The sequence below is a fragment of the Haemaphysalis longicornis genome, unplaced genomic scaffold (genome assembly GCF_048455015.1).
Source record: "Haemaphysalis longicornis isolate Haplotype H1 unplaced genomic scaffold, Haemaphysalis longicornis Haplotype H1 scaffold_9, whole genome shotgun sequence".
NCBI lineage: Eukaryota > Metazoa > Arthropoda > Arachnida > Ixodida > Ixodidae > Haemaphysalis > Haemaphysalis longicornis.
Genome location: NW_027526460.1, coordinates 167,653,507 through 167,677,571, shown reverse-complemented (window position 1 = coordinate 167,677,571; position 24,065 = coordinate 167,653,507). Strand labels below are relative to the sequence as shown.

The window sequence follows — 24,065 nt, the reverse complement described above, 5'->3', positions numbered from 1 at the left end:
TGCGCAAAACGCTGACGAAGCACGTAGTAAGAGTGGCAATACAGTATTGGCACAGAATATCCCATAACAATAAAAAGATTGGAAAGCGTGTAAAGGTCAAAGTTTTGTTTACCGCCCCAAATAAGCTATCGCGGCTCTGCAAGCAGACGAACCCAGTTGGCCCAGGCCCAACACCGAAAGGGTGCCCAGTAAAGCTCAGAAACCAGTTTGTGGCTCCTTTCCCATTCGGTGTGGCAAGCAGTACATACAGTGCAGTGGCAAGCAACACAAGAGCAATATGGTGTGGCAAGCAACCTGCATAAAATGCAGATTGAGGGAGCATAACTATAACGTGCGGCAGAAGCAGGACCACATTGGGCAGCACTGTTGCGATTGTGGATGCGTGCTTTTGTTCTCGAACTGCGACATTTTGCTAATTAAGCAAGAGCCAAACCACCAGGGAAATAGTGGAAGCGCTAGACATTTTCAAAGCTGGAGACAGATGCATTAGTCAAGCATCAATTGCTTTATCTGCCAAGGAGATAGCTTGTTGGGAAGCCCGTGGCTCGGGAAGGGGGCGATAAGAGTACCTATGTGGTGGGGTATCAAATTTATTTCTCCTTGTTTTTGGGTTGTGTCGCATAGGTTGCCTGTTTTTATGTACTGCGTTGTTATAAATAAGTGCTCCACTCAATAAACCAGTAGTTGCAAGTTAGCGCTTTGCCCTCGTGCATTCTTCTTTGTCCTTCGGCTTTCCTTGCGCTATACACCCCTGAAGTATGACCAGCCCAACAACGTACTTTACTAGTAACTGTAACAGTGTTACTTTTTCCTGGTAACGTGCCCATGACTGGCTATAAGGCCTGGAGCTTTTGCATCAAAAAACTGTGGATGCTATTTAGATAGGTGGGAATTTGGTGGGCTAATTTTTGCATACCATAGTTTGTTCGGATCATTGGCGTCCTAAAACAACTCGGCCGAAGATCGTAATGCACATTCACTGGTGTAATTGTTCTAAAAATAATAAGTTCTTTGATATTTCCCTACGAATATAAAGACTAAGCTTAAGGTCAAACAACTGATGTATTGTAAGAATACCGTGCTGCAAAAATAACGGGGCAGAGTGGTGCGTACTAGGTACATTCTCAATGCAGCGATGCAAAGAGGTCTTTTTTGTAGTACTAGAAGTCTTTAAATTAGTTGCCGTCGTGCTTCCCCATACTAAAAGACGTAATGAAGATGCGACTGCACTAGCGCGTAGTACCTTTGGCGCATGAGCCACATGTAATTTTACAAACCAGACATCTAATTTTACAAAGCAAACCAACAGACTGTGACACAATGACGTGTACCTTGTACGGCCTAAGAATGAAGAGTCCAACTGAGGTTTTCATAAAAAAGAATTCCTAGAAACTTAGAAGCGGGCACCCGTTCGATAGGAGTGTTCCGAAATTCTGCCTAAGGGTCATAATCATCGAGCTTGTTTCTGGGTTTAAAAATAACATATTTTGTTTTTCTGACGTTTAATTCTAGTTTATGTAGAGTCACCCACATTGATAGTTCAATGAGCCAGTTATTAACTTACGCGGAGACAGACCAGAAAAAAACACTAGTATCATCGGCATAGTGTGTAATAACAGGAGTGGAAGGAATATGTACAATGTCATTAATGTATAAAATAAACAGCAGCGGGCCCAAAATGGAACCTTGAGGGACTCCACAGGAAATACCTTTTGTCGACGATCGGTAGCCATTGAGGCTGGTAAACTGTAAGCGTTTGGATAAGTAACTACGGAGCAAATTCAAGGCGACACCTCGCATTCCATAGAAGGAAAGCTTATCAAACAATATGTCATGCTTAATGGAATCAAATACCTTTCTGAAATCTAGAAAAAGTCCAATGGTATATTCTTTATTTTCAAAATTATTCAGTATCGTTTCTTTAATATTTAACAATGCCATTTCGGAAGAACGGTGTTTTTGAAAGCCAAATTGTTGATCCACAATCGCGCCAGTCGAATCGAGAAATTTGGTTAACCTTTTCTTTATTAAGTATTCTAGTAACTTCGAGAAAATTGGAAGGACTGAAATGGGTATATAGTTATTAATATTGTCCATTGGACCACCTTTATGCAATACGGCTACTCTGGCAATTTTCATTGCATTCGGAAAGATGGCAGTAGTGAACGCTTGATTACAAATGTGAAGCAAAGGCATGCACAAAACATCCGCGACAGCTTTAACAGGCTGAGCCTTAATGTCATCGTAAGTTGATGTGCAGGACCAGTCAGTTGGAAAAGGATCGCGCAGGGAAAAGTACAAGGGATTTGTTGAGAGACCCTCAGGGGAAAGGAGGAATTCCTGCATCTAGGAAAGGGAATTTTTTTCTGCAGTATGGAGGGAAATGGGTATGACACTTTGCGAGACCACGAATAAGGTGAAACGGGATGGGTGGAACTTGTTGAAGCGTTTTCTGGAACAAACATGGAGGCAGAGACGCTTCCACGTAAAGTAAGTGTGTGCAGAGCTGTTGAAGCGAGGCAAACCTGAGGCAGCGAAAATGGGCCCCTAGGGTGCCTCAGCACGGGTGGTCTGTTTGGTTTGGTCGGTGAGAGATGGCGGTTGGAGCCCTGTGGTGCCTGCCCCCGCAGTGCCAGGCGACGGTGGTGGGGCTGCTGGCGGCGCTGTTTGCCGTGGCCATGGGCTGGGTGCCCGCGGGGCAGCTGGTGTGGGCGCACGCGCTGCTGCTGGGTGCCGCGAGCGTGCTGACGGCCAGCGTGGCCAGCCTGGCCCTGGGCCTGCTCATGGTGGCCGTGGTGCTGGGCTCGCGCAAGTGCCACGTGGACCCGGACAACGTGGCCACCCCCATCGCGGCCTCCCTGGGCGACCTCACCACCCTGGCCCTGCTGGCCCTGGTGGCGGGCCTCCTGCACGCCTCCCACGGCGGGCCCTGGCTGCCGCTGCTAGTGCTGGGCTGCGTCCTCCTGCTGCTGCCCCTGTGGGGCTGGCTGGCCTGCGGCAACCCGCTCACCCGCCAGGTGCTGCGCACAGGCTGGACGCCCGTCATCTCCGCCATGGTCATCTCCAGGTGGGCAGAAGCCAGTGTGTGTACGCCACACAGCTTTCGCTTGCAATGGAAAACAGTGTCTAGCAACGCTTCGTCTGGCGATTACAAGGTGAAATGCACTCGAGTCCCGCAATAACGTAACCGGCGGGGAAAGCCGAAAAACTCGCTTTTGCGCGAACTTTGCTTGTGCGAGAATGACCCGTAAATGACAGAAAAGTTGCCCGCACGCCGAAAATTTATTTCTTGGTCTGCTACATTACTTTGCGAACCTTTCCTTGCAGCAGCTTCAAAGCTCAGCTTTCACACTACAAGAAGTGGTCCACTGCTAGTCGTCGTGCGCCCTTAAGAATGACCGAATCGTGTTAAATGCGTTCAAAACATCCTGCAGGTTTGCCTTTGCTGCACATTTTTCTTTTTGGTCCTCGACTTTGAGCATGTCCGAGCATGCAACTGAAGTCTTCTGTTGATGAACTCTGAATCTTCTGTTGGTGAACAGTTGATGACTTCAACCCTGGAATTTTGTTGTTAATCAATTCTGTCACAGTAGATTACAACTCGCCTAGCTCAGTGTCATGAGTAAAGATGGTGTTGCAGATGGGTCAACTCATGTAATTAGAGCCTGGATGGCAAGACACCGAGGACGGGCCAATACTGGTGAAGTATGAACTGAAGCTTTCAGCGGTGTGTTTGTCTATGGTAAAAGGGAGAATGCCATATTTACTCACGTAATGAACACTCTTCCCACTTGTCTTCTTGAGAATTTACTTTTTTGTCACTTTGAATAAAAAAATGCAGCGGGAGTATATTTTTATCTCAGCATGGTTAGACCATTCCTTAGACGATCACAGTAACTTGATGTCACGCTACAGTACGTGCAGAAATGCTAAAAACTCATTCCAACAAAAAGAAAACTCAACAGTAGCAAGAGACATGAGCGCGAATGCCATGGCTCACAATTTAAAAATTGCGCGCTTGCGGAGTGCCACCTGCTAAACGCAAAACAAACCTGCTTGCGCCATAAAACGTTCCTGCGTGCGAACAAAACACAAAACATTCTCCACACTCCTTCCCTGATCTTTGTTGCTAAGGCTGGTTTTAGTGGGGTGCGAACAACGCACTAAACGTACTCCGCACTCCTCTGCTCTTAAGGTTCCGCGACTTCGCGGTTTTGTTGTTCAGCTGTGTTCCGACCTTTTTTGAGCTCCTAGTGCGCGCCGTATGATGGGCCAGTACATAAGCTAAGCTACACAGCCGGATTTAAACTGAAGGCGGTGGAGCATGCGTTGATGCACATGGAAACAGCGCGGCTGGGCGGCACTTCGTGTATGCTACGGGCGAAAACGACGTTTTTGGGCGGGGAACAAGGATCGCCGTGTGTTTTGTGGGTCCAAAGAAGGGAAGTTTCCCAGTGTCGGAAAAGAAGTTTTGGAGTGCTTTGATGGCACGCAAGACTGCGCTGTGGGCCGACAACAAATGTGAGGCGGCAAGCGACTGTACTAAGGAGGACAGCTCCGTGGCGAGTAGGGACCCACTAGCATGTTGCGAATAAAAAAGAAATTTGATTACATAATTACCTACGTGTTTTTATGAAAATGGCAAAGCTCTGACAGTGCTTCTCTTAGCAACTTTATTGTATGAAATTTCAACCTCTAAAACTGTTGCAATTTTTTTTATGCATAATGAACCCTCCCCCGAAATTCATGCCGAATTTTCTGGGAAAAAAAGTGGGTTCATTACGCGAGTAAATACGATAAGGTGCGCACAAGAATTTCCTGCAACTCCCGGCACAATTTCCCATATATTTTTAGAATCCCCATTAGCGCGGTGAATCAAATTGGAGTGTTACTCCTTTTTGCACACGTGGATTATTGCCACTGGCTGATTCCGTAACCTTTTAAACTGCCATAAGTAATACTTGTTATGCGCACTCCAAGTTGATAAACACTGATACCATATCTGGGCATGTGACGTATTCTGTTTTCAAAAGCGAGTATCCTGATTTAACGTAAAGTGTGGCTTCACAGCCATGGGTCCATGACTCTCGTGAATTGGATGTGAATGAGTACCCACTGATGTCGCCATTTTTGCCCTTTGTTAACCACGTTTCCGTCAATGCTATAATATCTATAGGTTCAACATGTGTAGAAAAGAACCCAAGGAGCAAGTTAGTTTTTGTTGGGACTGAAGATGTTTATGTAGAAAACAAAAACATTGCTGCTTTTAGTTGCGCTATCAAGTTTGATTACTGAGAAGGGCATGATGTCAGGTATGGGAGTACCAGTAGCTGCAGTGTACCAGTAGCTGCATGCCTATGGCAGCAAGAACAGACATTTTTAATCTTTTTTCCACATTCCATCGAATCAAGGAACAGACTGCCAACGGGGATAACAGAGCTGAACTCCGTTGGTGCGTTTGAGAGGGCCGTGTTGAGTAGTGTTATCAGCATGTGATAGTACCAAGGCGTGCAACTTTACATGTTTTATTTTGACGATCCTGTGTTGGAAAATTGTCCACACCTTGATTCTTGGCAGCACTATAGGTTGTATTCACTGGTGCAGCACACATGCTGGCAACCATGTGTGTCGCCTTGGCAATGGGCATGCATGGCCACCATCATGGTGGCACACGCATCAGGCCGTCCCACTGAGATCAAAAGCGTTACCTTGTGGAGAAACGTGTTTCTTCCTTTCACTCTAAGCGACGTACCCTCTCCGCGGCGGAAAGGTAGCCTTTTTCAGGGCCCAGGCATCCATGCCACTGGGCGCAGCAGCTCCAGGGGCTGTGCTATTCCTTCTCTTCTGGCACTGTCCCCCGTTTTCAGACGTGTGCGAGTTCACCCGCGCATGGGGAGCAACTGATGGTCCTCCCCTCTCCTCCTGCTGCAGTGTGGGCGGCTGCATCCTGGACTTTGCGGTCTCCCGCTTCCACGGCATCGCCGTCTTCCAGCCCGTCATCAACGGTGCGTGCCGTGCAGTGGGGAGAGTGCGGAGGGGAGCCTCTCAGGTGTGTGTGCACGCAGGCGTGGGCGGCAACCTTGTGGCAGTGCAGGCGAGCCGCATCTCGACCTTCCTGCACCAGAGGGCGACCCTGGGCTCCCTGCCGGCCTCGGACCCCGTCGTCTGCCTCAACCCCTGCACCGCCTTCTTCGGCAGGAGTGAGTGCTGTCCCGGCCGGTCGGGGGCTGTGCCTAGGGCCGCAACTTTCGGGAGGCACTCGGAGCCAACCCTTTGCCGGTGGCTTCCCCAGCTGTTACGGTTGCTCGCACATGAAGCGGACACTCTTTCCAGAATGGCCGCGACATTTGCAGGCTCGAACCTCGCTGACAGCATCGTACGGAAAACTCGTACCGCATTCATGCACCCCTGCGAACCTACTGTTCCTGGACTGTTAACCTTCCGATTGCGAAAATGCATTCTTTGCACTGCTGAACTCTTTGAAGGAGACGGGACTCTCGGGCCGACTATAATGCTGCCAGTGCTGTCTGTGCTGCGTGGGGCTCTCTATCCTCCTCTAGTCATACCCACTTTTCAAAAGGGGAGGCAAGTGAACGGTGCCCCTTCTTCAGATGGGTATCCCTCAGGTTCGGTCGGCACTGAGCCAGGAAGAAGCTTTTAAATTTCTGTGTCTGCTGCTGACGTAGTCACTCGAAAGAAAATGCTTGCTGCAAACTACGGTGGAGGGAGACTTGTCATTGGGTACAAGATTTTCAAGGGAAATATTTTTCTGCCGCATCACACATAGTTCCTCATTGGCAGAGAACTTGTGAAATGACTCGCCAGCAGTCTTCCCAGGCGGTGACTTGCAAAAAGGGACACAGCAGTACACCATGTGCGCGCTGTGTGAACGAAGTGCACCGAGGAACTCGCTGCGGTCCGACTGCGGGGAGCAAGCTTTGACAGAGGACGCGGCGAGTTTTATTTCAGACTTGTGCAAAGCGAGAAGGCTACATTGTCCCGACAGGCGACTGTACTGCTTTCACCGCTTCATACAGAAAACAGGAAGAAGCAAATAACAGGCGAAACGCACAAAAAAAAAAAGCCATAAATAGGGGTAATGCATTTGTGGTGCAAGGCTCCTTGAAGAGTTAGGGCGCCTCGATGCGAGCGCACGTGCACCTCATGCAGGGTTGGCTCGTGATGCCCTCACTGCATGCAAACAGCTCTGTTCTGATCGTGGCAGCTGCTCCGGCCGTAAAGGTGGCACGCTGCGAGCACGTCCCGACCGGCCATCCTTGTGGGCCCAGAGATAAAGCTCAGCCGGGTTTCGTTTTGTTATTTTGGCTTTGTCACTGGCTGCGCAATCTGATGCCCTGCTGGAGCAAATGTCCAGTTATGGTCAGCCTGCTATGTCGGTGGTGGGGAAGCCACCGGGGGGGGGGGGGGGCTCAGCTGGCACATGCGATTGTGGCACGCATTTGCTGGGAAGAAAGGTGCATGCTGGAGTGCCTGCCGAGGCTGTGGGAGCAGCGGTGTCCCAAGTGCTGTCGCGAGTGCAACGGCTGGGGGGGGGGGCACCTGTAGTGGGCAGTGGCTGCTGCTGCTGCGGCGTTGGTGGCCTGGCAGCAGTGCCGGTGCCAGGGCAGAGGTGTGAGCTCCCCCTGTGTGCGCAGGCGTGCACGCCCGCACGGCGCGCGTGCTCCTGCTGATGGTGGTGCCGGGCCAGCTGGTGTTCACCTACGGCATCCGGCTGCTCAAGGCTGGCCACACGTCCATCACCCCCGTCTTCCTCGCCGTCTACCTGGCCGCTGCACTCCTCCAGGTGGGCTGCTGTAGTGTGCTGTCCAACCCACTTGTGAACCAACTCAGGGTTCGATGTAGGTGGTAATTCGATATGGACAAGCTAAGGAATTGGATCCCATAAAGCACACACCATTTGTGAAAACACTTTGTTGATGCAACTGCCTTACTTTAGCACAAAATACCAGTCGATACGAATCATCCTTATGAATAGAAGATACAGTAAAAACTCGTTACAAGAGACACTCGAGGTAACCAAAAAATGTGTCTCTTGTAACCAAGGTCTCCTGTATGCACTGTTGCCAACATGGCGAACGTGGGAAAGCCAACCAGACCGCTTTCATTCAAATGTCTTTTATAACCAAGTGTCTCTTGTAATGAGGTTTTACTGTACAAATCATCTTTTGCTTGCGCAACTTCGCTGCCTGTGACACTTCTCCACATTGTGTACGAAGCCTGAGCAGCTGAGACTGCAACCTTCCACATTCACGAAAAAGCACCAAGCTGGTGCGAGTGCACCAACCACCTTGGAGGTTGCTGGAATTGTGGAAACCCGCAATCCCGATTCAGTACGTGGTTAGCACTCTGAGGCTTGCCCTGCTTTTCAGCGACAGCGCGGTGACCTTGCACAATAGGATGGAAACTGCAGGGAGTGTCGCTTGCGTCTCTTGAGATGGTGCACCCACTTCTTTGGCTTGGGGGTTGCGCCAGCACCGAGGGGAATGGGGCACTGGCGCTTGGCACCGCCGGTTGGCCGCAGCGAGTGAGGCAATGGACATCACGGCATGCAGCAGCGGAGTGACCCAGCTCTGCCCCTCCAGCCTGGACCTACCATTGTTCCCTGGTAGCACCGGAGTCCAACGGCTCCCGCCGAAGTCGAACAACTCCGGCCACTCGAGCAGCGTGGGATCCGTCGATGATGTAGAAGACGGGAGCGGTAGGGTGGTTTTGGGAGCAAGCCCCCTTCAAGGTTGGCGTTGGTTGCCTTTGTGTCACCGGCGCCGTTAACACAGCAGCCGCGTGTGGACGATCATCCGAGTCAGACCCTCACCACAAGGTTGTGAGCAAAGGATCATCACTGCTGTCCTCGTTGCACTCGCTTTTACTTGCGCTCGGTATGACGTCGGCCATATAGCCATTCAAACCGTCCCTCGGTCGCTCTGCCATCATCCAGACTAACAAACTTGGCAATGGACCTCTCCCGGGGTGCGTCACGCGGCGGCCGTGACGTCACGGAAAGCGCACGTGCTGGGTGTGGCCGGGAGGGTGGTTGGCAAAACATTCATTCGGACCGGCGCGCGGCGCGCATGCAGTGAGGCTGCATTAGACGCGCGCAAAAGTGGAATTTTTGTTTACGTGTTGGCTTTTCTGATGCCGGTGGGCTGCTGTGCTCTCGGCTAAGCAAATTTTGCGAGCAAAACCAGTGGCATCAGGCTTTTCGGAGTCCCCAAAGATGTAAATTTGGCGTGTATTGTGGATGCGCGCCATGTGCCGAAGAGGCTGGCAGCCAAAGCAGCGACATAGTCTCCTCTTACTCGTAGCTACATTTCCCATTCTCGAACTTCAGCTGTTCTCCAAAGCGCAGTCATACCGTCTACATTGGCAGTCCGCGCTCATTCGTGCCAGGAAATGATACTATTTATCAACCATCTGCTATCATGCAGCACCAGCAGAAATTTGGTCAAGTGAAATAGTGCCGGGGGTAGGGGGCAGACGGAAATTTTCTTGCTGCGAAATATTGTGAAGTTTTGAGGAGGTAGAGCACTGTATTAAAAACACAATGAATGCCTAACCTGCTTAGGCGACGCGAAATAAATGTTTCGACGAGGGATCCGCGATAGCCGCCTGCCGCCTGATCTACGACGACAAGTTTGGTGTTTGGTTATGGGGGGAACTCTTCAAGACGAACGAAATTCACTGCTTGTAAGTGCAATAAATTTTTACCTTGATCAATTATATTCTGCCTTGAGGATGCCGGAAAACCGAGATGCTTGCCGTGCTCACATGTAGCATCGTGCCTTTGGGGCGAGATGGGCCGCTCACGCGACTCGAAAAATGTGTTTGCCCTTAGCGAACAGACTCAGTGAATGTATTCATTTCTTGCGGCCTCCCAACGCTGGCGTATGCAGCAGCGTACAACGACACTAACTTTAACTATCGTGAGATAATGACTACCGAAAATATTTTCAGTGCACTGTCGCAAGATATACGCACTAGCCATATGTGGCTGCTATGTTACTCTCACAATGACGATGAACCGTTTCGAGATTTCACTGGGGTAAAGGTAATCGGTCAGTCACGTATAGAACGACAACATCCGGATATTTTTATTGCAATAATTTTTGCCTTTTGCTCTTCATATTTTTGTTTCGTTGCTGCTTATTTTGCTATTTAATCCTTTCATGCTTTACCTTTCCTTTTTCCCCTCGACATGAAGTCATCGTGTGTACGTGCACCGTCTCCGGGCGACGCAAAGAGACCAAGAACAGGGAGCGTTTAGCTGCCTGAGGCACCGCGCTTAGCTTAAGCGGACCTCGAAAGCAACAATAAATTAGCTTTCCTTGGTATGTGTCCGAACACAAAGAATCTTAAAAAACATTCTTGGAATGCGTCGCAACAGCACCAACCTTCAGAATGACTCGTTTAGGCTGCTCTAGCTGTTCCGCACTGATTATCCGAAAGCGTAGCCCTTCAGTTGACCGTATGGTAAACGAAAGTGTTGCGGAGGTTGTAGATGCGGAAAGCTACATGGAGGTGTGACGGCCACAGCTAGGAGACCCCACCTGCAATGTGGGCGGCCAGTGACGGCCCGAACCAACGGCACATAGTTTCTTTCGGGCGCCATGCGGCCAGGCCGCGCCTCAGCGCAGGCGCGTTCTGCCAACCGCCACCGCACGTCGCGGCCGCCAGAGGCGCCACCCGTCGTGCACGTGCGCTTCGTGACGTCACGTTGTTTACATACAGGGAGAGGTCCATTGTTGATCAGGCAATGGCAATCACACACCACACTTCAGTGACATTGGCAGCGTCTTCGTTGCACTCCTCAGGATTTTCAGTCGTTGCCGACGCAAACAAACAAGCATGTCTGGAGCAATTTCGGGTGGTTTCTTTTGGAACATCTGACCGGGCAGGGTGTCTAGTGTCTAGCGACCGGGAAAACCGGGAGAACAGGGAAAAGTCAGGGAATTTTGAGCCACCGGGAAAAGTCAGGAAATTGTCAGGGAATTTTTCAATCAAGTAGTACTAGTCAGAAAAAACCACTTCGGGGCCTGCCCACACTGTTTTAGAATAGGGGAAACCAGTCTTGGAGTCCCCCAAGTTACACGAACGCAACACATTCGCGGGTGACGAAAGCGTGATCTGCATGAAACGTTTTCTCAGCACGGTGTGTGCCGAGCGGCAGGCGCCGGCAACATGTCGGCAGCACCGGTCGCAAAGTAGTGCGGTAGCTCCAATGGCCGCTTTTACCACTTATTAAAATCTTAAAATGTTACTCAAGGCACAAACGCACTTGTGCAGGAGAGGAGCCACCGCAGGCTCGAAATCATCGACGCGGCCGTAAAAATACAGCACGCAAATTGCGTGCAGAAACTCGGCGTGCGGTTCACGCAGCTCGCAGCTGGCTTAGGTTGCTGGGTGCACTTGCGCAGAAGGACAATGTGTGTGGTGCCCAAATTACACGCACGACGCGCTTTTTTTCCAGCGAATTTTAAAAGGCAGCGCTTTTCGGGAGCTAATCTTGAAAGAACTTCTTTCTTATGACATCAGGAGCCAGAATTACATAATCAAAAAGGAACATGACATGGTTTAGCATAAATTGCATGCGGCGTTTTCTGTTCGCGAAAACGTACTGTGCACGTCACAGGCGCGCTGACGCTGCCGCGGAACCACCCGCACGCTGCGCGCGGTGCTGCCGGCGGCGGCAACGTGGCGGCGGCTTAGACCACGAAGCTTGAGCGACCGCTTCTAAGCGCTCTCTAAAATGCCACACAAGGCACGCACGAAGTTGCTTGTGCGGTAAAGGAGCTTTTAATGTGCCTGAAAACGTTACTATAAAACATCATCCGCGCCGCTAGTGAAAGCGCCCATGCAATACCTGCCCGGGGTGGTAAGCCTAAGCATCTCTGGCGGAGCCAGCCGGCTGTCTCGAGCGCTTCGAAACTGCCGCCATGAGCCGCGCGGCTCCCCATTGGCGCAAGTCGTCAGGCTCCTCCCACTGCCGCACGCCACGCGCGTCATTTTCTGAGCGAGGCAGAAGCTTCTGCGCGCGCAAATCGTCGACGCGGGCGTCAAAAAATCGCACGCGCAACGCCGACGTGCCCGAATCGCGTGCAAAAACGCACCATGTGGTTCACGTTGCATGTCGAGCCAGGACAATCAAGAAAAAAAAGCAAAAGGTGCTCGCTGAAGCGCAACTTGAAGCTTCTATCCCACAAGATGAAATAAACTTTCTGAAGCCGTAACTGAAGGCAAGCAAACCTCAAGCTGAACGAACTGAAGTTAATCAAAGTGCAATTTGAGAATCAGGGCACTTGCAACAAATGTGTTTTTCCCTACAATAGAATGTGCTTTCTGTGCGCTTTTTATATGCTTCATGGACCATTTCCACAGAATGGCGCCTGTATAGGTCAGGGAATTTCGACTAAAATGGTCATGGAAAACATGGAAAAGTCAGGGAAATTGAATTAGGCAATTTGCTAGACACCCTGCCGGGAATCTCTGCTCTCGGGAATCTCGTGCGCCGTGGGGACTCGATTCATTACTTCCAGCAGCATGGCGAAAGGAAGATTCTGCCGCTTTGCGCTCGATAGAGCCGTCAAATAAGCATTTATTTAGTGACCACAGCCACACTTTGGAAGAGAGCCCACACAGCGAAAACGATGCAAACACAGTGAAGTTTCTCGAGAAAAACATGAAGACAACTCGCTTGGGATTGGCCGTCTGAGAGATTAAGACTGGCAGGCCAGGATCATTTTTGGCATGGGGGTTGCCCACACGGCGCCGCAGTGCAGTCATGATACGGAGAGTAACGGAAGAGCCGCCGGCTGCCCATGAATGTGCAGGCCACTTCTAGGCTGTGCCGGTGGAACTTGTGAGGGAAAGCCAACTTGTTGGAGGGGGCAGGTGTGCGACATTTGCTGTTTGACATATTGAGAGTCACTGGTATTTCTGTGGGGTTACTGTAAGCGTAGCCTTTGCTATATGCAGTCTAGTCCACTTCCAAGTGCCAAGGAAAACCCATCGTTATAACCAATAATTGTTGTAAGTGGGTTGCACAAAAAAAAAAACGGATATCAAAACGTTTTATTCTCATGCAAGCAAGGTGGTACTACTACTACTTACCGTATTTATTCGAATCTAGGCCGATAGTTTTTTTGAAATACTTATATATCAAACTCCGGGGTCGGCTTGGATTCGAGGATTTTGAAACGCGCCAATTTCCAAGTGAAATTGAGGGAAGTGGCGCGCAGCTAGCGCCACTCAGAAAAGAAAGTATTGTAGCCATTACTAGACGAGCCAGTGGCCACTTAAGGGGTCATAGCTGGGCCATATGGCTGGGGGCGATGCCGCCATTTTGAACTGTGTGGATAGTGGCCTGCGTGCGGTGTGGCGTTTGGTTTTGACAGCGCAACGGCACCAAACAAGTGGTGCCATTATAGTGCCGCTTTTAAAAGAAAAGTTGTTTTAGCCGCGGAGTTGTCGTCGAACGTTCAAGCCAGGCGGGACTTCGGTGTGGATGAAAAAAATGTCCGTCGTTGGAGGATGCAACGGGAGAGGATATTTGCGTGTGCCGCAACGAGGATGGCATTCACCGGACCACGAGAAGGCCGTCACCACGAAATGGAGATGGCATTGGCTGACTTCGTTCGGACGCAGCGAGCAGCTGCCCTTCCAGTAACGACGGAAGTGCTCCAGGCAAAAGCAAAGGAAGCTGTCAAGGGAACGAGGCTTATCGCGGCCACACTTCAAAGCTAGTCGGGGCTGGCTACAAAAATTCATGTAGCGCTTCGGCTTCAGCCTCCGTCGTCGAACCTCAATCACCCAGAAGGTGTCCGGTGATTTTGAAGATTGATTGATTGATAAATCTTTATTTGCGAGCATGAGGCGCAGATGGTAGGGCCCGGTGGAGGGCATCCTTAAGGGCCAGACACATGTCCGTCTTTGCAGCCGGTTTTCGGCGCTGGTGAACGTTCCGGAAACCGTTCCCCGAAGCCATTTGGTGAATTTGGAGACACATGGTGCGCGGGCGCCGTCGACGCGTCGGGCCGCTTATCTCCACCCCGTTCCGTTGTGGGTGCATGCAGCCTTTGGCAGCCCGCAAAAGGGTCGCATTAGTGCTTGACTGAGATCTCCTGGGTGCCCCGCGATGCTCATGATTTTCTCTCGTAGGAGATTGTTGCTTTTGAAGAAGAAAGCTGCGCTTTTGCGCACTCAAAAGTGAAAGCCCGGAAAAGAACGACAACACGAATAAACAATTGTGCAAACGGACGAAACCAGCCCCACGTCTGTCATCTGCGGAAAAACACACTATTGGTCAAGTTAATGCGCTTAATCAATATAATGGTGTAATTTGGATCATTGGCGAAAAGAAACAAAATAAAAAAACATAAAAATAAAATACCCCAACATATTACGCTACTCATAGCCAAATCTGACTCTGAAAAACTCGACGAATACTAGCGGCGTAAGAATGCTACGCATTATTGACAATTATCTGGATTTCTGCAAATGCTTTTCTCATTCAATGTGGCAAGAATATGGTTTTGGTGGTTGTTCTTTTCACGTGAACTTTAATAAAACCACCGAATCAACCACGATAAAGGAAGTTTTCACTGACTACACGGAGAAGAGAAAAAAACACTGCAATGCCGACACTTCTCGGAGATGTTGCTCTTAATTTTACTGTATGCAGCGCGGTCTTTCGCAGTTACAGGGCAAGCGAAATCTCTTCCATTTGTGGGGAAAGAATAAATTAGTAAAAATGTTTTTTGATCCCATATATTTGGTTCTGTTCATACCAGAGATGTCAGCAGATCGTTTTTGGCGATGCGGGCCTCCCTTGAGGTGCTCATGGCGGGGTGCAGAAGAATGCCACCTCGCGAAATCCAGGAGCGGAGGACACACTGAATAGAGGCTCCCCCCTTTTTCCTAGAAACCCGCGCAAAACATCATGAATGACGCTTCCGCGCCTTGTGCTGTTATTTGCTGCCGGCCCCTGCCAGTTAATTGCCCACACGTTTGACGCGAGTCGCGGTGGAAAATATCTGGCAGGTTTGACGCATGCGGAGAGCCGGTTTTGGGTGCCTGGTGGGGACCGTTCCGGCTACCGGAACGGAGAATCGCGTGCACAGACGCGTCCCTCTCCACTCATGTGTCCCCTGCTTTAGTCCAGAAACTGAGTTCCAGCACCGCATCTTCATGTTCAATAAACGTGTTTTCTTTTTGTGAACGCTGACCTCGCCTTTTTGTTCGGCCTACATTCGAGGTAAGCTTTTTTTTTCTTTTTTTTTTCCGTGGCTTCGGACTTTCGGGGGTCAGCTTAGAATCGGGGCCGGCCTAGATTCGAATAAATACAGTATTTGCAGAAAAGATACAATGGTCGGTAGGTTTTGTTTGCTTCACGCGAAGCTGGCACACACCTTTTTCAAGACGGGTGGAACAGCTGTGCCATTTGCACCATTGAGCACAAAACATGCTTACCTGTGCCGTCCTGTGCTGAACCACCCCATTGCAGCAAACTCGTTTATCAGCGCCGTCTTGCGTTGCAGAGCCCGAATTGAGCCGTGAGGTATGACCGCCATGATTCCCCGTGCCCGAAAACTTGGCTAAAACCATGGCTGAAAAATTGCTTTCAGTTTCGGTGCGGGTGTGGTTTCGGTTCCATCAAGGCCATGCACGGCTATGGCTTTTGCTTAGCTGTAAGGCCACAGGCACTCCGCGCTTTCTCCACCTTCACTTGGGATTTGTTTGTGTTGCATCTGCACGGTTTTGGTGGCCGGTGGTGGCCGCTGCACCATAAAAATAGACAGTGACCAAAAGTGAGTGAAATGTTCTTGTGTCACATCGCAGACAGTTAGAAAACAGTAATATTTACATGGGAGGTTGCTTATTGGAGGTCAACTCCAATTTTCCCCACCATTTATGGCGAACACAGCTGCGTGTATTGTACAACGAGGGTCTCAGACGCTTTGCCGTCACTTGTTAATGGGGTTCGCCTTTATTAAAAATTAACTACTCATTTTAGCCTGTGAACTTGCTGATGTGGAGGGTGGCCCAGCATTAATTATGCCTTCTAACACACTCATTACGCAGTCTACTGCGTACGTTTGTCAACTCTCGCAACTCTGTGGCAGGCGAAGACAAAGGTGTGCTTTGCGACCCTGAAACCGCTGTTCGATAGAAAAAATGCAAGCAAATGCCTTGTTTCACGGAACACTGCCGTGAGTTCACTGAACAATGCTGTCTAGTGATCGCGAATCGAGGCCTGTTATATGATCCTCTTCAACTCTGCGTTTGAGGTTTACCCTTTGAACAGCGATGATGCGGCATGCTCGCTGGGGCCGCAGGTAGATGACTCCGCATATTTGAAATTTTCAGATATAGTATAGTACAAGAACAGTGCTAGATCTGGTTCGGAGTAGGTGTAGTACACAGTAGAATGCCTAACTTAGCAAATAAGTAGATATAACTTTTCTGGCAACTCCAAACGCACTCCAAAAGGCCTTTGTGGCTGCTCCAAGCCTGCTCCAAGCCTGCTCCAAAAGGCAATTTTGCCTGCTCCCAGGACTGCTCCCAAATCCATGTATTCTGTTCCGCCCCTGTCAAGAGCATCTATGGGTGCTCCACCTAGCTGAGTGAAAGGTCCTTGGTGGAAGCGAAGTCCCTGAGGGGCTGCATCATGCGTTGGGCCTCCTGCGAAGTTCCCATTTGATTAGAATGCGCAAATGCGTCGTCCGAGTACCGCTGTCAGCGCTGTCCGCAGCACGTATCTGCGCAACGGTTGCTTCTTCAGTAAGGCACTCGGACGTTTCCAAAATATTGGCCCTGACGTCCCTTCCGCTGAAAACAGGCAGTTGAAGAGGCAGCCAGTCAGTCAAAGCGGTTCAGGCGAACACGTGGGTGGTGCCGACACCGGCAGCGCGAGTTCGGGAGCGGAGGCAGGGACGATGCCAAAGCGGCAGCGCCGGGAGGGCGCTTTGGAAGGAAAGCTGCCCTCCCCCTGGCCGCACGGTCAACTCGTTTTCCAAGGGCTGGGAGGGATGCGAGGCACATTGTGGTCTGCAGTGCGTGCCGTCGGCACGGAGAGCCAGTGGCAGCTTGCATTTTTGGTGCACGCTGTAACCGGATTCGACCACTATATCCAATGTCGCGGCACTGGAGCGTTGTAATAAACGCTTTATTTTACCATAGAAAGCGTGTGAAAGTGGACAGTGCCATAGTTCATTGTTATATCCGATACGTTATAAACGGTATTATTATTAGTGGACTCGACTTATTCTCATTGTAAATATACCGTGTGCAGAAATAGTTGGATATAGAAGATAATTAGACGTAAATGGGTTTGGTATTGTTGAGTTCAACGGTTTCAAGGAAGGCTGAGAGCAGTGTGTGTGACACAGCTCAACGCGCTGAGGCCCATGATAGCTTCTGTAGCCCGTCACAATGAAACAGGTGATTTAAGGGGCGCTTTGCTTTCCTTACCTCTTGGGCATCCTGGCGGGAAGCTGCCCTACTCGTGCAGTGCCTGACAGGAGGGCAATGGTGGGCATACAGGTGCTGCTGCTGCTGTACGTGGCACACGTGATGGTGCACTGGATGTGGAGCCGGGGGGTGGACCCGGACAACTCGGCCATCCCCTACCTGACCGCTCTGGGGGACCTGACCGGCACCGCGCTGCTTGCCCTGGCCTTCCTGCTGCTGGACGCCCTCGGGGACGGCGACTCCGACGTGGGTGACTGACCCCGGGGGCTCGGGGGGGGAGCAAGGCGTTTCCACTACCCCCTTGAGGAGAAGGCACACTTTCTTGGCAGAACAGCCGTCCAGCCTTCCGACCAGAGTGGCATCAGGGTGCCCTCCCCGTGGCTTGGCTGCTCAGCACTGCTCTGGCGAACAGCGCAGCCCGGGGCTCCACGCTGCCCTCACTAGTCTCCCCCTCCCTGGGCAGCTAGGAGGAGCCCCCGGCTTGGAGCAGCTGTAGTACTTACCTTCCCGACTGCCTCAGAACGACCTGGTGCCTGCCCATGGCCACCAGTTCTCGCACTGGCTGTGCCAGCAAACGCCCCCTGGGTTGTGCTGCTGCTGGTTCAGCAGGTTGCACTTCCCCACCCCCTCTGCGGGCATTTCATTGGCTGGCGGATCTCATTTTGTGGGGGAGCAAATCTCTGCTGCCACGTCAACTGTTGCTCCGTACTGGAGCTCCTGTTCTTGGAGTGTGTGGATCTCTTGTGGCCGCCTTTCCCTCTTCAGTGTTCGGCCCCTCTCTTCGGCCCGCAGTGTACTTCCCCTGTGTACGTAGGCACAAAGAGTGTTCCCTGCAGGGATGTGCCAGTCGGAAACCGTGGCGTTTTTCTGCCTGTACGCTTTGTCTTTCCCTTTCTCGGGTGCAACCAGCTGCGTTTGGACAAAGAGCACTATGCGAAACCTGCCCATGTGACGGACACCGTGCTGTCCTGAAAAAGAGCTAATGGAGAGGGGTGTGCGACCGTTCGAAATTTCAGATACGAATCAAATATTCTCTACATTCAAAGTGCACTCGATTCGAAAAGTGCATGACCAAAAATTTTCGCATATTCAACCACATGCGAATATCGCAGAAAAGTTGCTCAAGTGATGTGTCATGTGCATGCCCACATTCTCCTAAGCTTACCCATAATTTATTGTAACGCACTTCTATTGTTTTACGCTAGAGTGTTTTATGCCGGGATACACCAAGATCACACTGACGTCATGTCTGTCATGGAAATGACATCGCAAAGTTTCATTGAAGCAGTTGCACCAGGATTCGAAACCACAAACTTGGAGCTCTGGCTGCAACGGGAAGCACAAAGCGCTCTGCCAACTGTGCTATAGACTCAAACGTAAATAGGTCTACGAATGCGCCTTATATCCTTCCCTATGACCTGCTTTATTCAGATGGTGCTGGCGTCTAGGAGAGGTGAAGCGAAGTAGTGCATCATGCCGCTAATGAGCACCAACAGTTGGCGCCTCAATGCCAGCTCGTACGTGTATGGGGGACGCACGTGAATTGAGCCACCCTAGCAGCCATGGAGGAAGAAAGAAGTTAGCTAGCAGCAAAAGTGGCCACCTACTGCTTCAGGTGTGATGGCCCTGTGTAAGAAAGCTGTTGCATTAAGTGCCACAGTAAGGCAACAACGGCGCCTAGCGAATGGTGTGACGACAGACACACTGCGTTCACGCTTTCACGGTCCAAGGTATGAACTCTGCCTCTCACATTCCACAAAGCTGAGCTCGTCGCAATGCAACCGTCTGCCCTACGCACTGCGGAGCAGGACCGAAGTGGTTGCACCTTTGCCGAAGCAACCCGCCAGCAGGACTTCGGTCTCCAAGCACACCCACAAGACAGCTGCCGACCCGGAAGTCCTGCTCCTTTCGCTGCAGCGGACCGTGATTTCACCAAACGATTCGCTGACAAACAGTTCGGTTTCGTTTGCACGATTTGCGAGCGCCTGTGGTTTCAGTCGGATTTACGCAGTGCTCTGGCTCGTGCAATCCAGTGGCTGATGTTGATGCATCTAACTGAGGAAATTTCCATACTGAGGAAATTTAAAAAGCGATGTGCAAGTTCACATCAATGCACAATAAACATTCAACTGCTCCTGTGAAGGCACATTTCACTTTCGTGTTTTACCGATTCCTATGAAAGAGGGGTCAACCACAATTTTTCCAAGAAAAAGACCCCCCAAAATCACATGAGCATTCGAACCGGGTGGCAGCCGTTATCAATATCACGGCGCAAACATGTTCGCAGGTTTATGCGAACGAAGTGTCGAAGAATGTTCATGGCATCGCTGAACCAGCGAAAAATACCACGATGTTTATCTTTTCACGCCAAACGGAGGCACCTATTTAAACGAAGGCACCTGTATTACACAATTCAGCAACGTGAAGGCCGCCACGCATTTACGCAAGCACCAACAAGAACCAATGTGCAACAAAAGGTTTTCCCCCTTTCCGGTGGGTGTATAAAAGGAGCAAAGCAGTAGAAACTGCATTCACTGCGCTTTTGTCGCAGCCATGTAAACGCCACCATACCATATGTAATAACTTGCAGGTCGTGCGGGCCGTCCTGACACAATAATAAACAAATTTCTTGCATCTGTAAACTGCTTGTATTGTTTGAAAACATTTGCGAATTTTCTTTATTTATTTTTTTCCTTGCCGCAAATGTTACGGCACATAGGGAGTGCATACATTCTGCAAATGTTGGGCTGTTTTTTTTTTTTTTTTTATTTGACACGATAATTTTTAATGAGTGCGTTACAACAAATCTAATTATGACCTGGTGCAGCACAGCAAAATGTAGTTCTAACTATTTATTTTGGAAGGTTGCCTGTTGGTTGGTTGCCTGTTTTTTTGTTGTTGTTATTGTTGTTTAAATATATCACACACACATTTGATTCAATATTCGAAGACAATTTCTTTGCCTTACTCGTATTTGATTCGTATTCGAAAGTTCCAATATTCGCGCAGCCCTAGTTTCAGGTGTAATTTGGGGAGGACTCGGACGAGCAAAGGGTTGAGGCTGGAGGGAAGCTGGCAGAGCAAGAGTTGGCACATCGGAGGTCATTGATAACACAGCCACACACTTGGTCGCCTTCCATAGAAAGGCTTAAAGTGCAGCCTTCCAGAGCACAGCGTCCACATTTGACCTGACTGACTGGAGCAGCTGGCACATTGTTCCAGGGTCGTAGAGGTGCCTGTGCTATTGGCCCAGCTGCTGCAGCTGTGGCATCTGTCTCAACAACTGCCGAGAAATGAGGAGGGCCCTTGGTCAGAACAAAGGTTTGAAGAACTGCATGTACCATGCAGCAGCTGCTGATGTGACAAAAGTGCTGAAACACTGGCCGTCTGTGCCTATAAGGCATGCATTTCAATTTTGCAGTACACGATGTCTGAAAGGTGTCTCGTGCACGCACATGTGGGCTTGCACATGTCGGGTTTCTGGTGCTCGGGGTTCCTGTGTGTGTGATCAGTGGACTCGGCTGTGGTCTTGGCAGCGAGCACAGTGGCAAGCCACCTGCAGAGGAGACTCGCTGCGGTGTGGCATGCGCTTTGCTGGCCGCCCCAGTGGCAGAAGTTCTGGAAGATAGCTCTCACCACTTGTTCGTCAAGGTCCTGCCAGTGTTCCCTCGCTGTTTTGCCGCCTCCTATGTGTGACACTGCCCGCATAAAATGACGCGAATGGCGTCCCTTTCAGCGACCAGTGTTTTAGCGATGGTGCGTGCTATTGTGTACTGACACGGAGCTTGTTCGCGCTGCTTCTGCTCATGTTGCTCCTCCCGTCTCTGCCCCCGTTGCCACCAATAGGAGAAAGTGCTGCCTCGCTGACTGTTCGCAGCAGCCCCCAATTGTAAGTAGCGGCTGGCTCTCTCGTGGCATGCCGCATGGCACCCCTGGTGGCACAGAGCTGGTGGTGGTGGAGGGAGCACTGGTCAGCTGCACTGGCACAGCCGGGGGGGCTCTGGTGCGATTCCAGCCCAGCTCACCCACACCTGCTGCTGTTTGTGGGCTGGGCAGCTCTGTTCCTGGGCACCCTGTCCGACAGGCCCGCTTGCCACCTGCCGGCTGCCCCCTCGGGCCCACTGGCTTCTGGGCGCTCCAGCCACACAGCTGGCCCATCTGTGTGCTCGTGTCGAGGGGGATGCAGCTCGTTCCTTTCGGGACACCCTGTGACCACGTCCCCCTTTAGTGTTGGCATATTTGTCGCTGGACCGTCTTCTGTTTTGCACTGCTCCTGGGCAATGTACAGGCTGCCCTGTTGGGGAGCAGGCCTTGTGCAAACGTCGAATGGAGATGCTCCGTTTGGGCACTGGCGTGTATGTACAATCTTGATCACAGGTGGGGGAACGAGGCAGCACGTGTCATTCCGTGCGTGGGAGCCGCCGGCGTTCCGGGTAACTTCACACGCGCATTACATAGCCTCGTTGCAAACGAACTGCGCATGCGTGCGACGTTACCCGGAACGCCGACAGGTGTCTCCCACGCACGGAATGACACGCGCTGCCGCATTCCCCCTACCTGTGATCAAGATTGTACGTGAGGATTCTTGACAGAGCAGCTGTACTTGAACGAGCAAGGCAGACGAGGAAGCTGGCACACTCAAAGCACACCCATACATTCTGGAAAGGCACACGGGACGCCCGCCGCGGTGGCTCAGTAGCTAAGGCATTGTGCTGCTGAGCACAAGGACATTGCGGGTTTGATTCCTGGCCGCTTTTCTGATGGGGGTAAAAAGCAAAAATGCCCATGTGTTTGAGATTTCGGCTCACATTGAAGATCCCCAGGTGGTCAAAATTAGTCCGGAGCCCTCCACTATGCAGAGCCTCATGAGCTGTGTAGCGTCAGCGCGTTAAACCTCGTAATCATTATCAATCAATCAAGGCGCAAGGGATGCACACAGCAGCACTGCTGACACCACATAACCCTGAGCACGGGGGAGCCCACAGGGGCAGGTGAATGGAAGCACAGGGCACCATTCCTGCCACCTTAGCTTCTTGATTGTGGGAGAAGCGTTTGAGGTCAGTTAACTGTGCACACACCGAACCATTAGGGCTGATTTCAAGAAAACATGGCTGCGGGCATCAAATTCGGTGGCCCTAGTGCTGCTCTGGAACCTCGGGTGGAAGGCGAGTGCAGTGTTGGGCGTGGTGGTGATTCATCTTCATACTGCAGCACGACAAAAACAAGGACTGAAGCTGAGGCACACAGTCCTGTGCGCCTCAGCTTCAGACCTTGTTGCACTGTAGTATTAAGGTCGGATGGAAGACAGCTCAGTTCTTCTGCTGGGCGTGCCACCACAGAGGTTGGCCAGCTGTTTGAGCAGGTGTAATGCAGCTCCTGCCGCACACACCGCACTACTAGTCTGGGCAGTGTGTTGAAAGTTTGCCACCTTTAAGGCGCACGTTGAACCAAGGTATGCGAGAAACTTCTTTCAAGCTTGTTCTGCCTTGCACGAAGGATTTCTGACCTGGGGGAAACCGGTGGTGGCAGTCAGAACTGGCATCTTTGCAGCCACCCTTGCCTCGTGACTGCCCTGGTGCCAGATGAACAGGTTCCCTTTCGACAATCCTGTGGGGCTGTGGGTAGAGCCCAGTACTGGCTTTGGGACAGGGTTCAGCCAGTTTCTGTGCGTCAAGCGTGCTGCCAGGCGTGAGCTGTTGTGCCTAGCACCTCTGCTCCCTCCTGGGTAACCAGTTCCCACGGGAGCAGAGGGCTCCACTGTTAACTTTGGCAAGCCAAAGATGTTTGGCCTCCTTCCTTCCTTTTGCAGCAGCAGAGTCGGAGGGGCTGCACTGCAGCATGCCGAGGGAGCATCTCTGTGGCCCCCCAGTGTGGCCTAGTCAAGGGCCGTGCCGCCATGCACGGCGCATGCGTGTTCCTGCAAAGATATTTTTGTACTGTTGATGTTATTTTTGTATTGCCCCCCGCCGTGTGTACACATTCCTCCCTCTGTGACCAATTGCCTGTCCTCTGGTGTACAGTAAACATCCCTGTTGACAGCATGCCTCCCTGTGTGTTAACTTGGGCCCTGCATCGGCCAACCAAACCCCGCACCACTGCCACCTGCGGGAACTGCGGCCTCCCCAGACTGCTCTCCTCTGAACACTTTTTGCCGGCAGTGTGGCTGGCTCCAGTGGGCCGTCGAGGGTGTGGGCCCGTGGTGTGGACCACTGAGCACAAATGGAGGAAACCTTGCAGGAAGCGTCGGGGAGGTGGCGGTGATGGCCTACACCCTTAGAATCGTGGTCAGTGGCCCCCAGAGGCTGGACAGGTGCCACTGACAAACCAACATTGCTGCAGATGGAGGATGTGACAAAACGCAGGAAGAAGACTGGGCGCTCTCCATCAACTTGGTAGATTCGGGAATGCCAGCTAAGCTGGTACTGAGGCACTGAGCTGCACGCTGCCCTTCCTTCGTGAACGTTGCTGCGTCTAGCGTGATCGGCAACTGGCTGTGCTCATGGTTGCTGCCGATATACCTAGCCTGGTTGAGCGAGGCTTGGAGATTTCACTGATGTGCACATGCGTGCACAGGACCAGTA

General features: G+C 51.2%; 1 protein-coding gene across 8 annotated transcripts in view; it reads left to right on the top strand.

The window, feature by feature from the left end:
• The window catches only part of LOC144152321 (solute carrier family 41 member 1-like), a 43,336-nt gene extending 19,560 nt beyond the window's left edge, over positions 1 to 23,776 (top strand). For 5 of the 8 annotated variants that reach the window (XM_077683581.1, XM_077683580.1, XM_077683579.1 and 2 more), the window contains 6 exons: positions 2,631 to 3,067; positions 5,932 to 6,005; positions 6,066 to 6,200; positions 7,656 to 7,804; positions 17,557 to 17,730; positions 23,294 to 23,776. In XM_077683581.1, coding sequence (XP_077539707.1) covers positions 2,631 to 3,067; positions 5,932 to 6,005; positions 6,066 to 6,200; positions 7,656 to 7,804; positions 17,557 to 17,730; positions 23,294 to 23,761 — 1,437 coding nt within the window. In that variant the 3' untranslated portion in view covers positions 23,762 to 23,776. Of the gene's footprint in view, positions 1 to 2,630; positions 3,068 to 5,931; positions 6,006 to 6,065; positions 6,201 to 7,655; positions 7,805 to 17,556; positions 17,731 to 21,330 lie in introns of all 8 variants that reach the window. The other 3 variants (XM_077683584.1, XM_077683583.1, XM_077683582.1) reach the window with 3 other exon arrangements.
• The last annotated feature ends 289 nt before the right edge of the window (positions 23,777 to 24,065 follow it).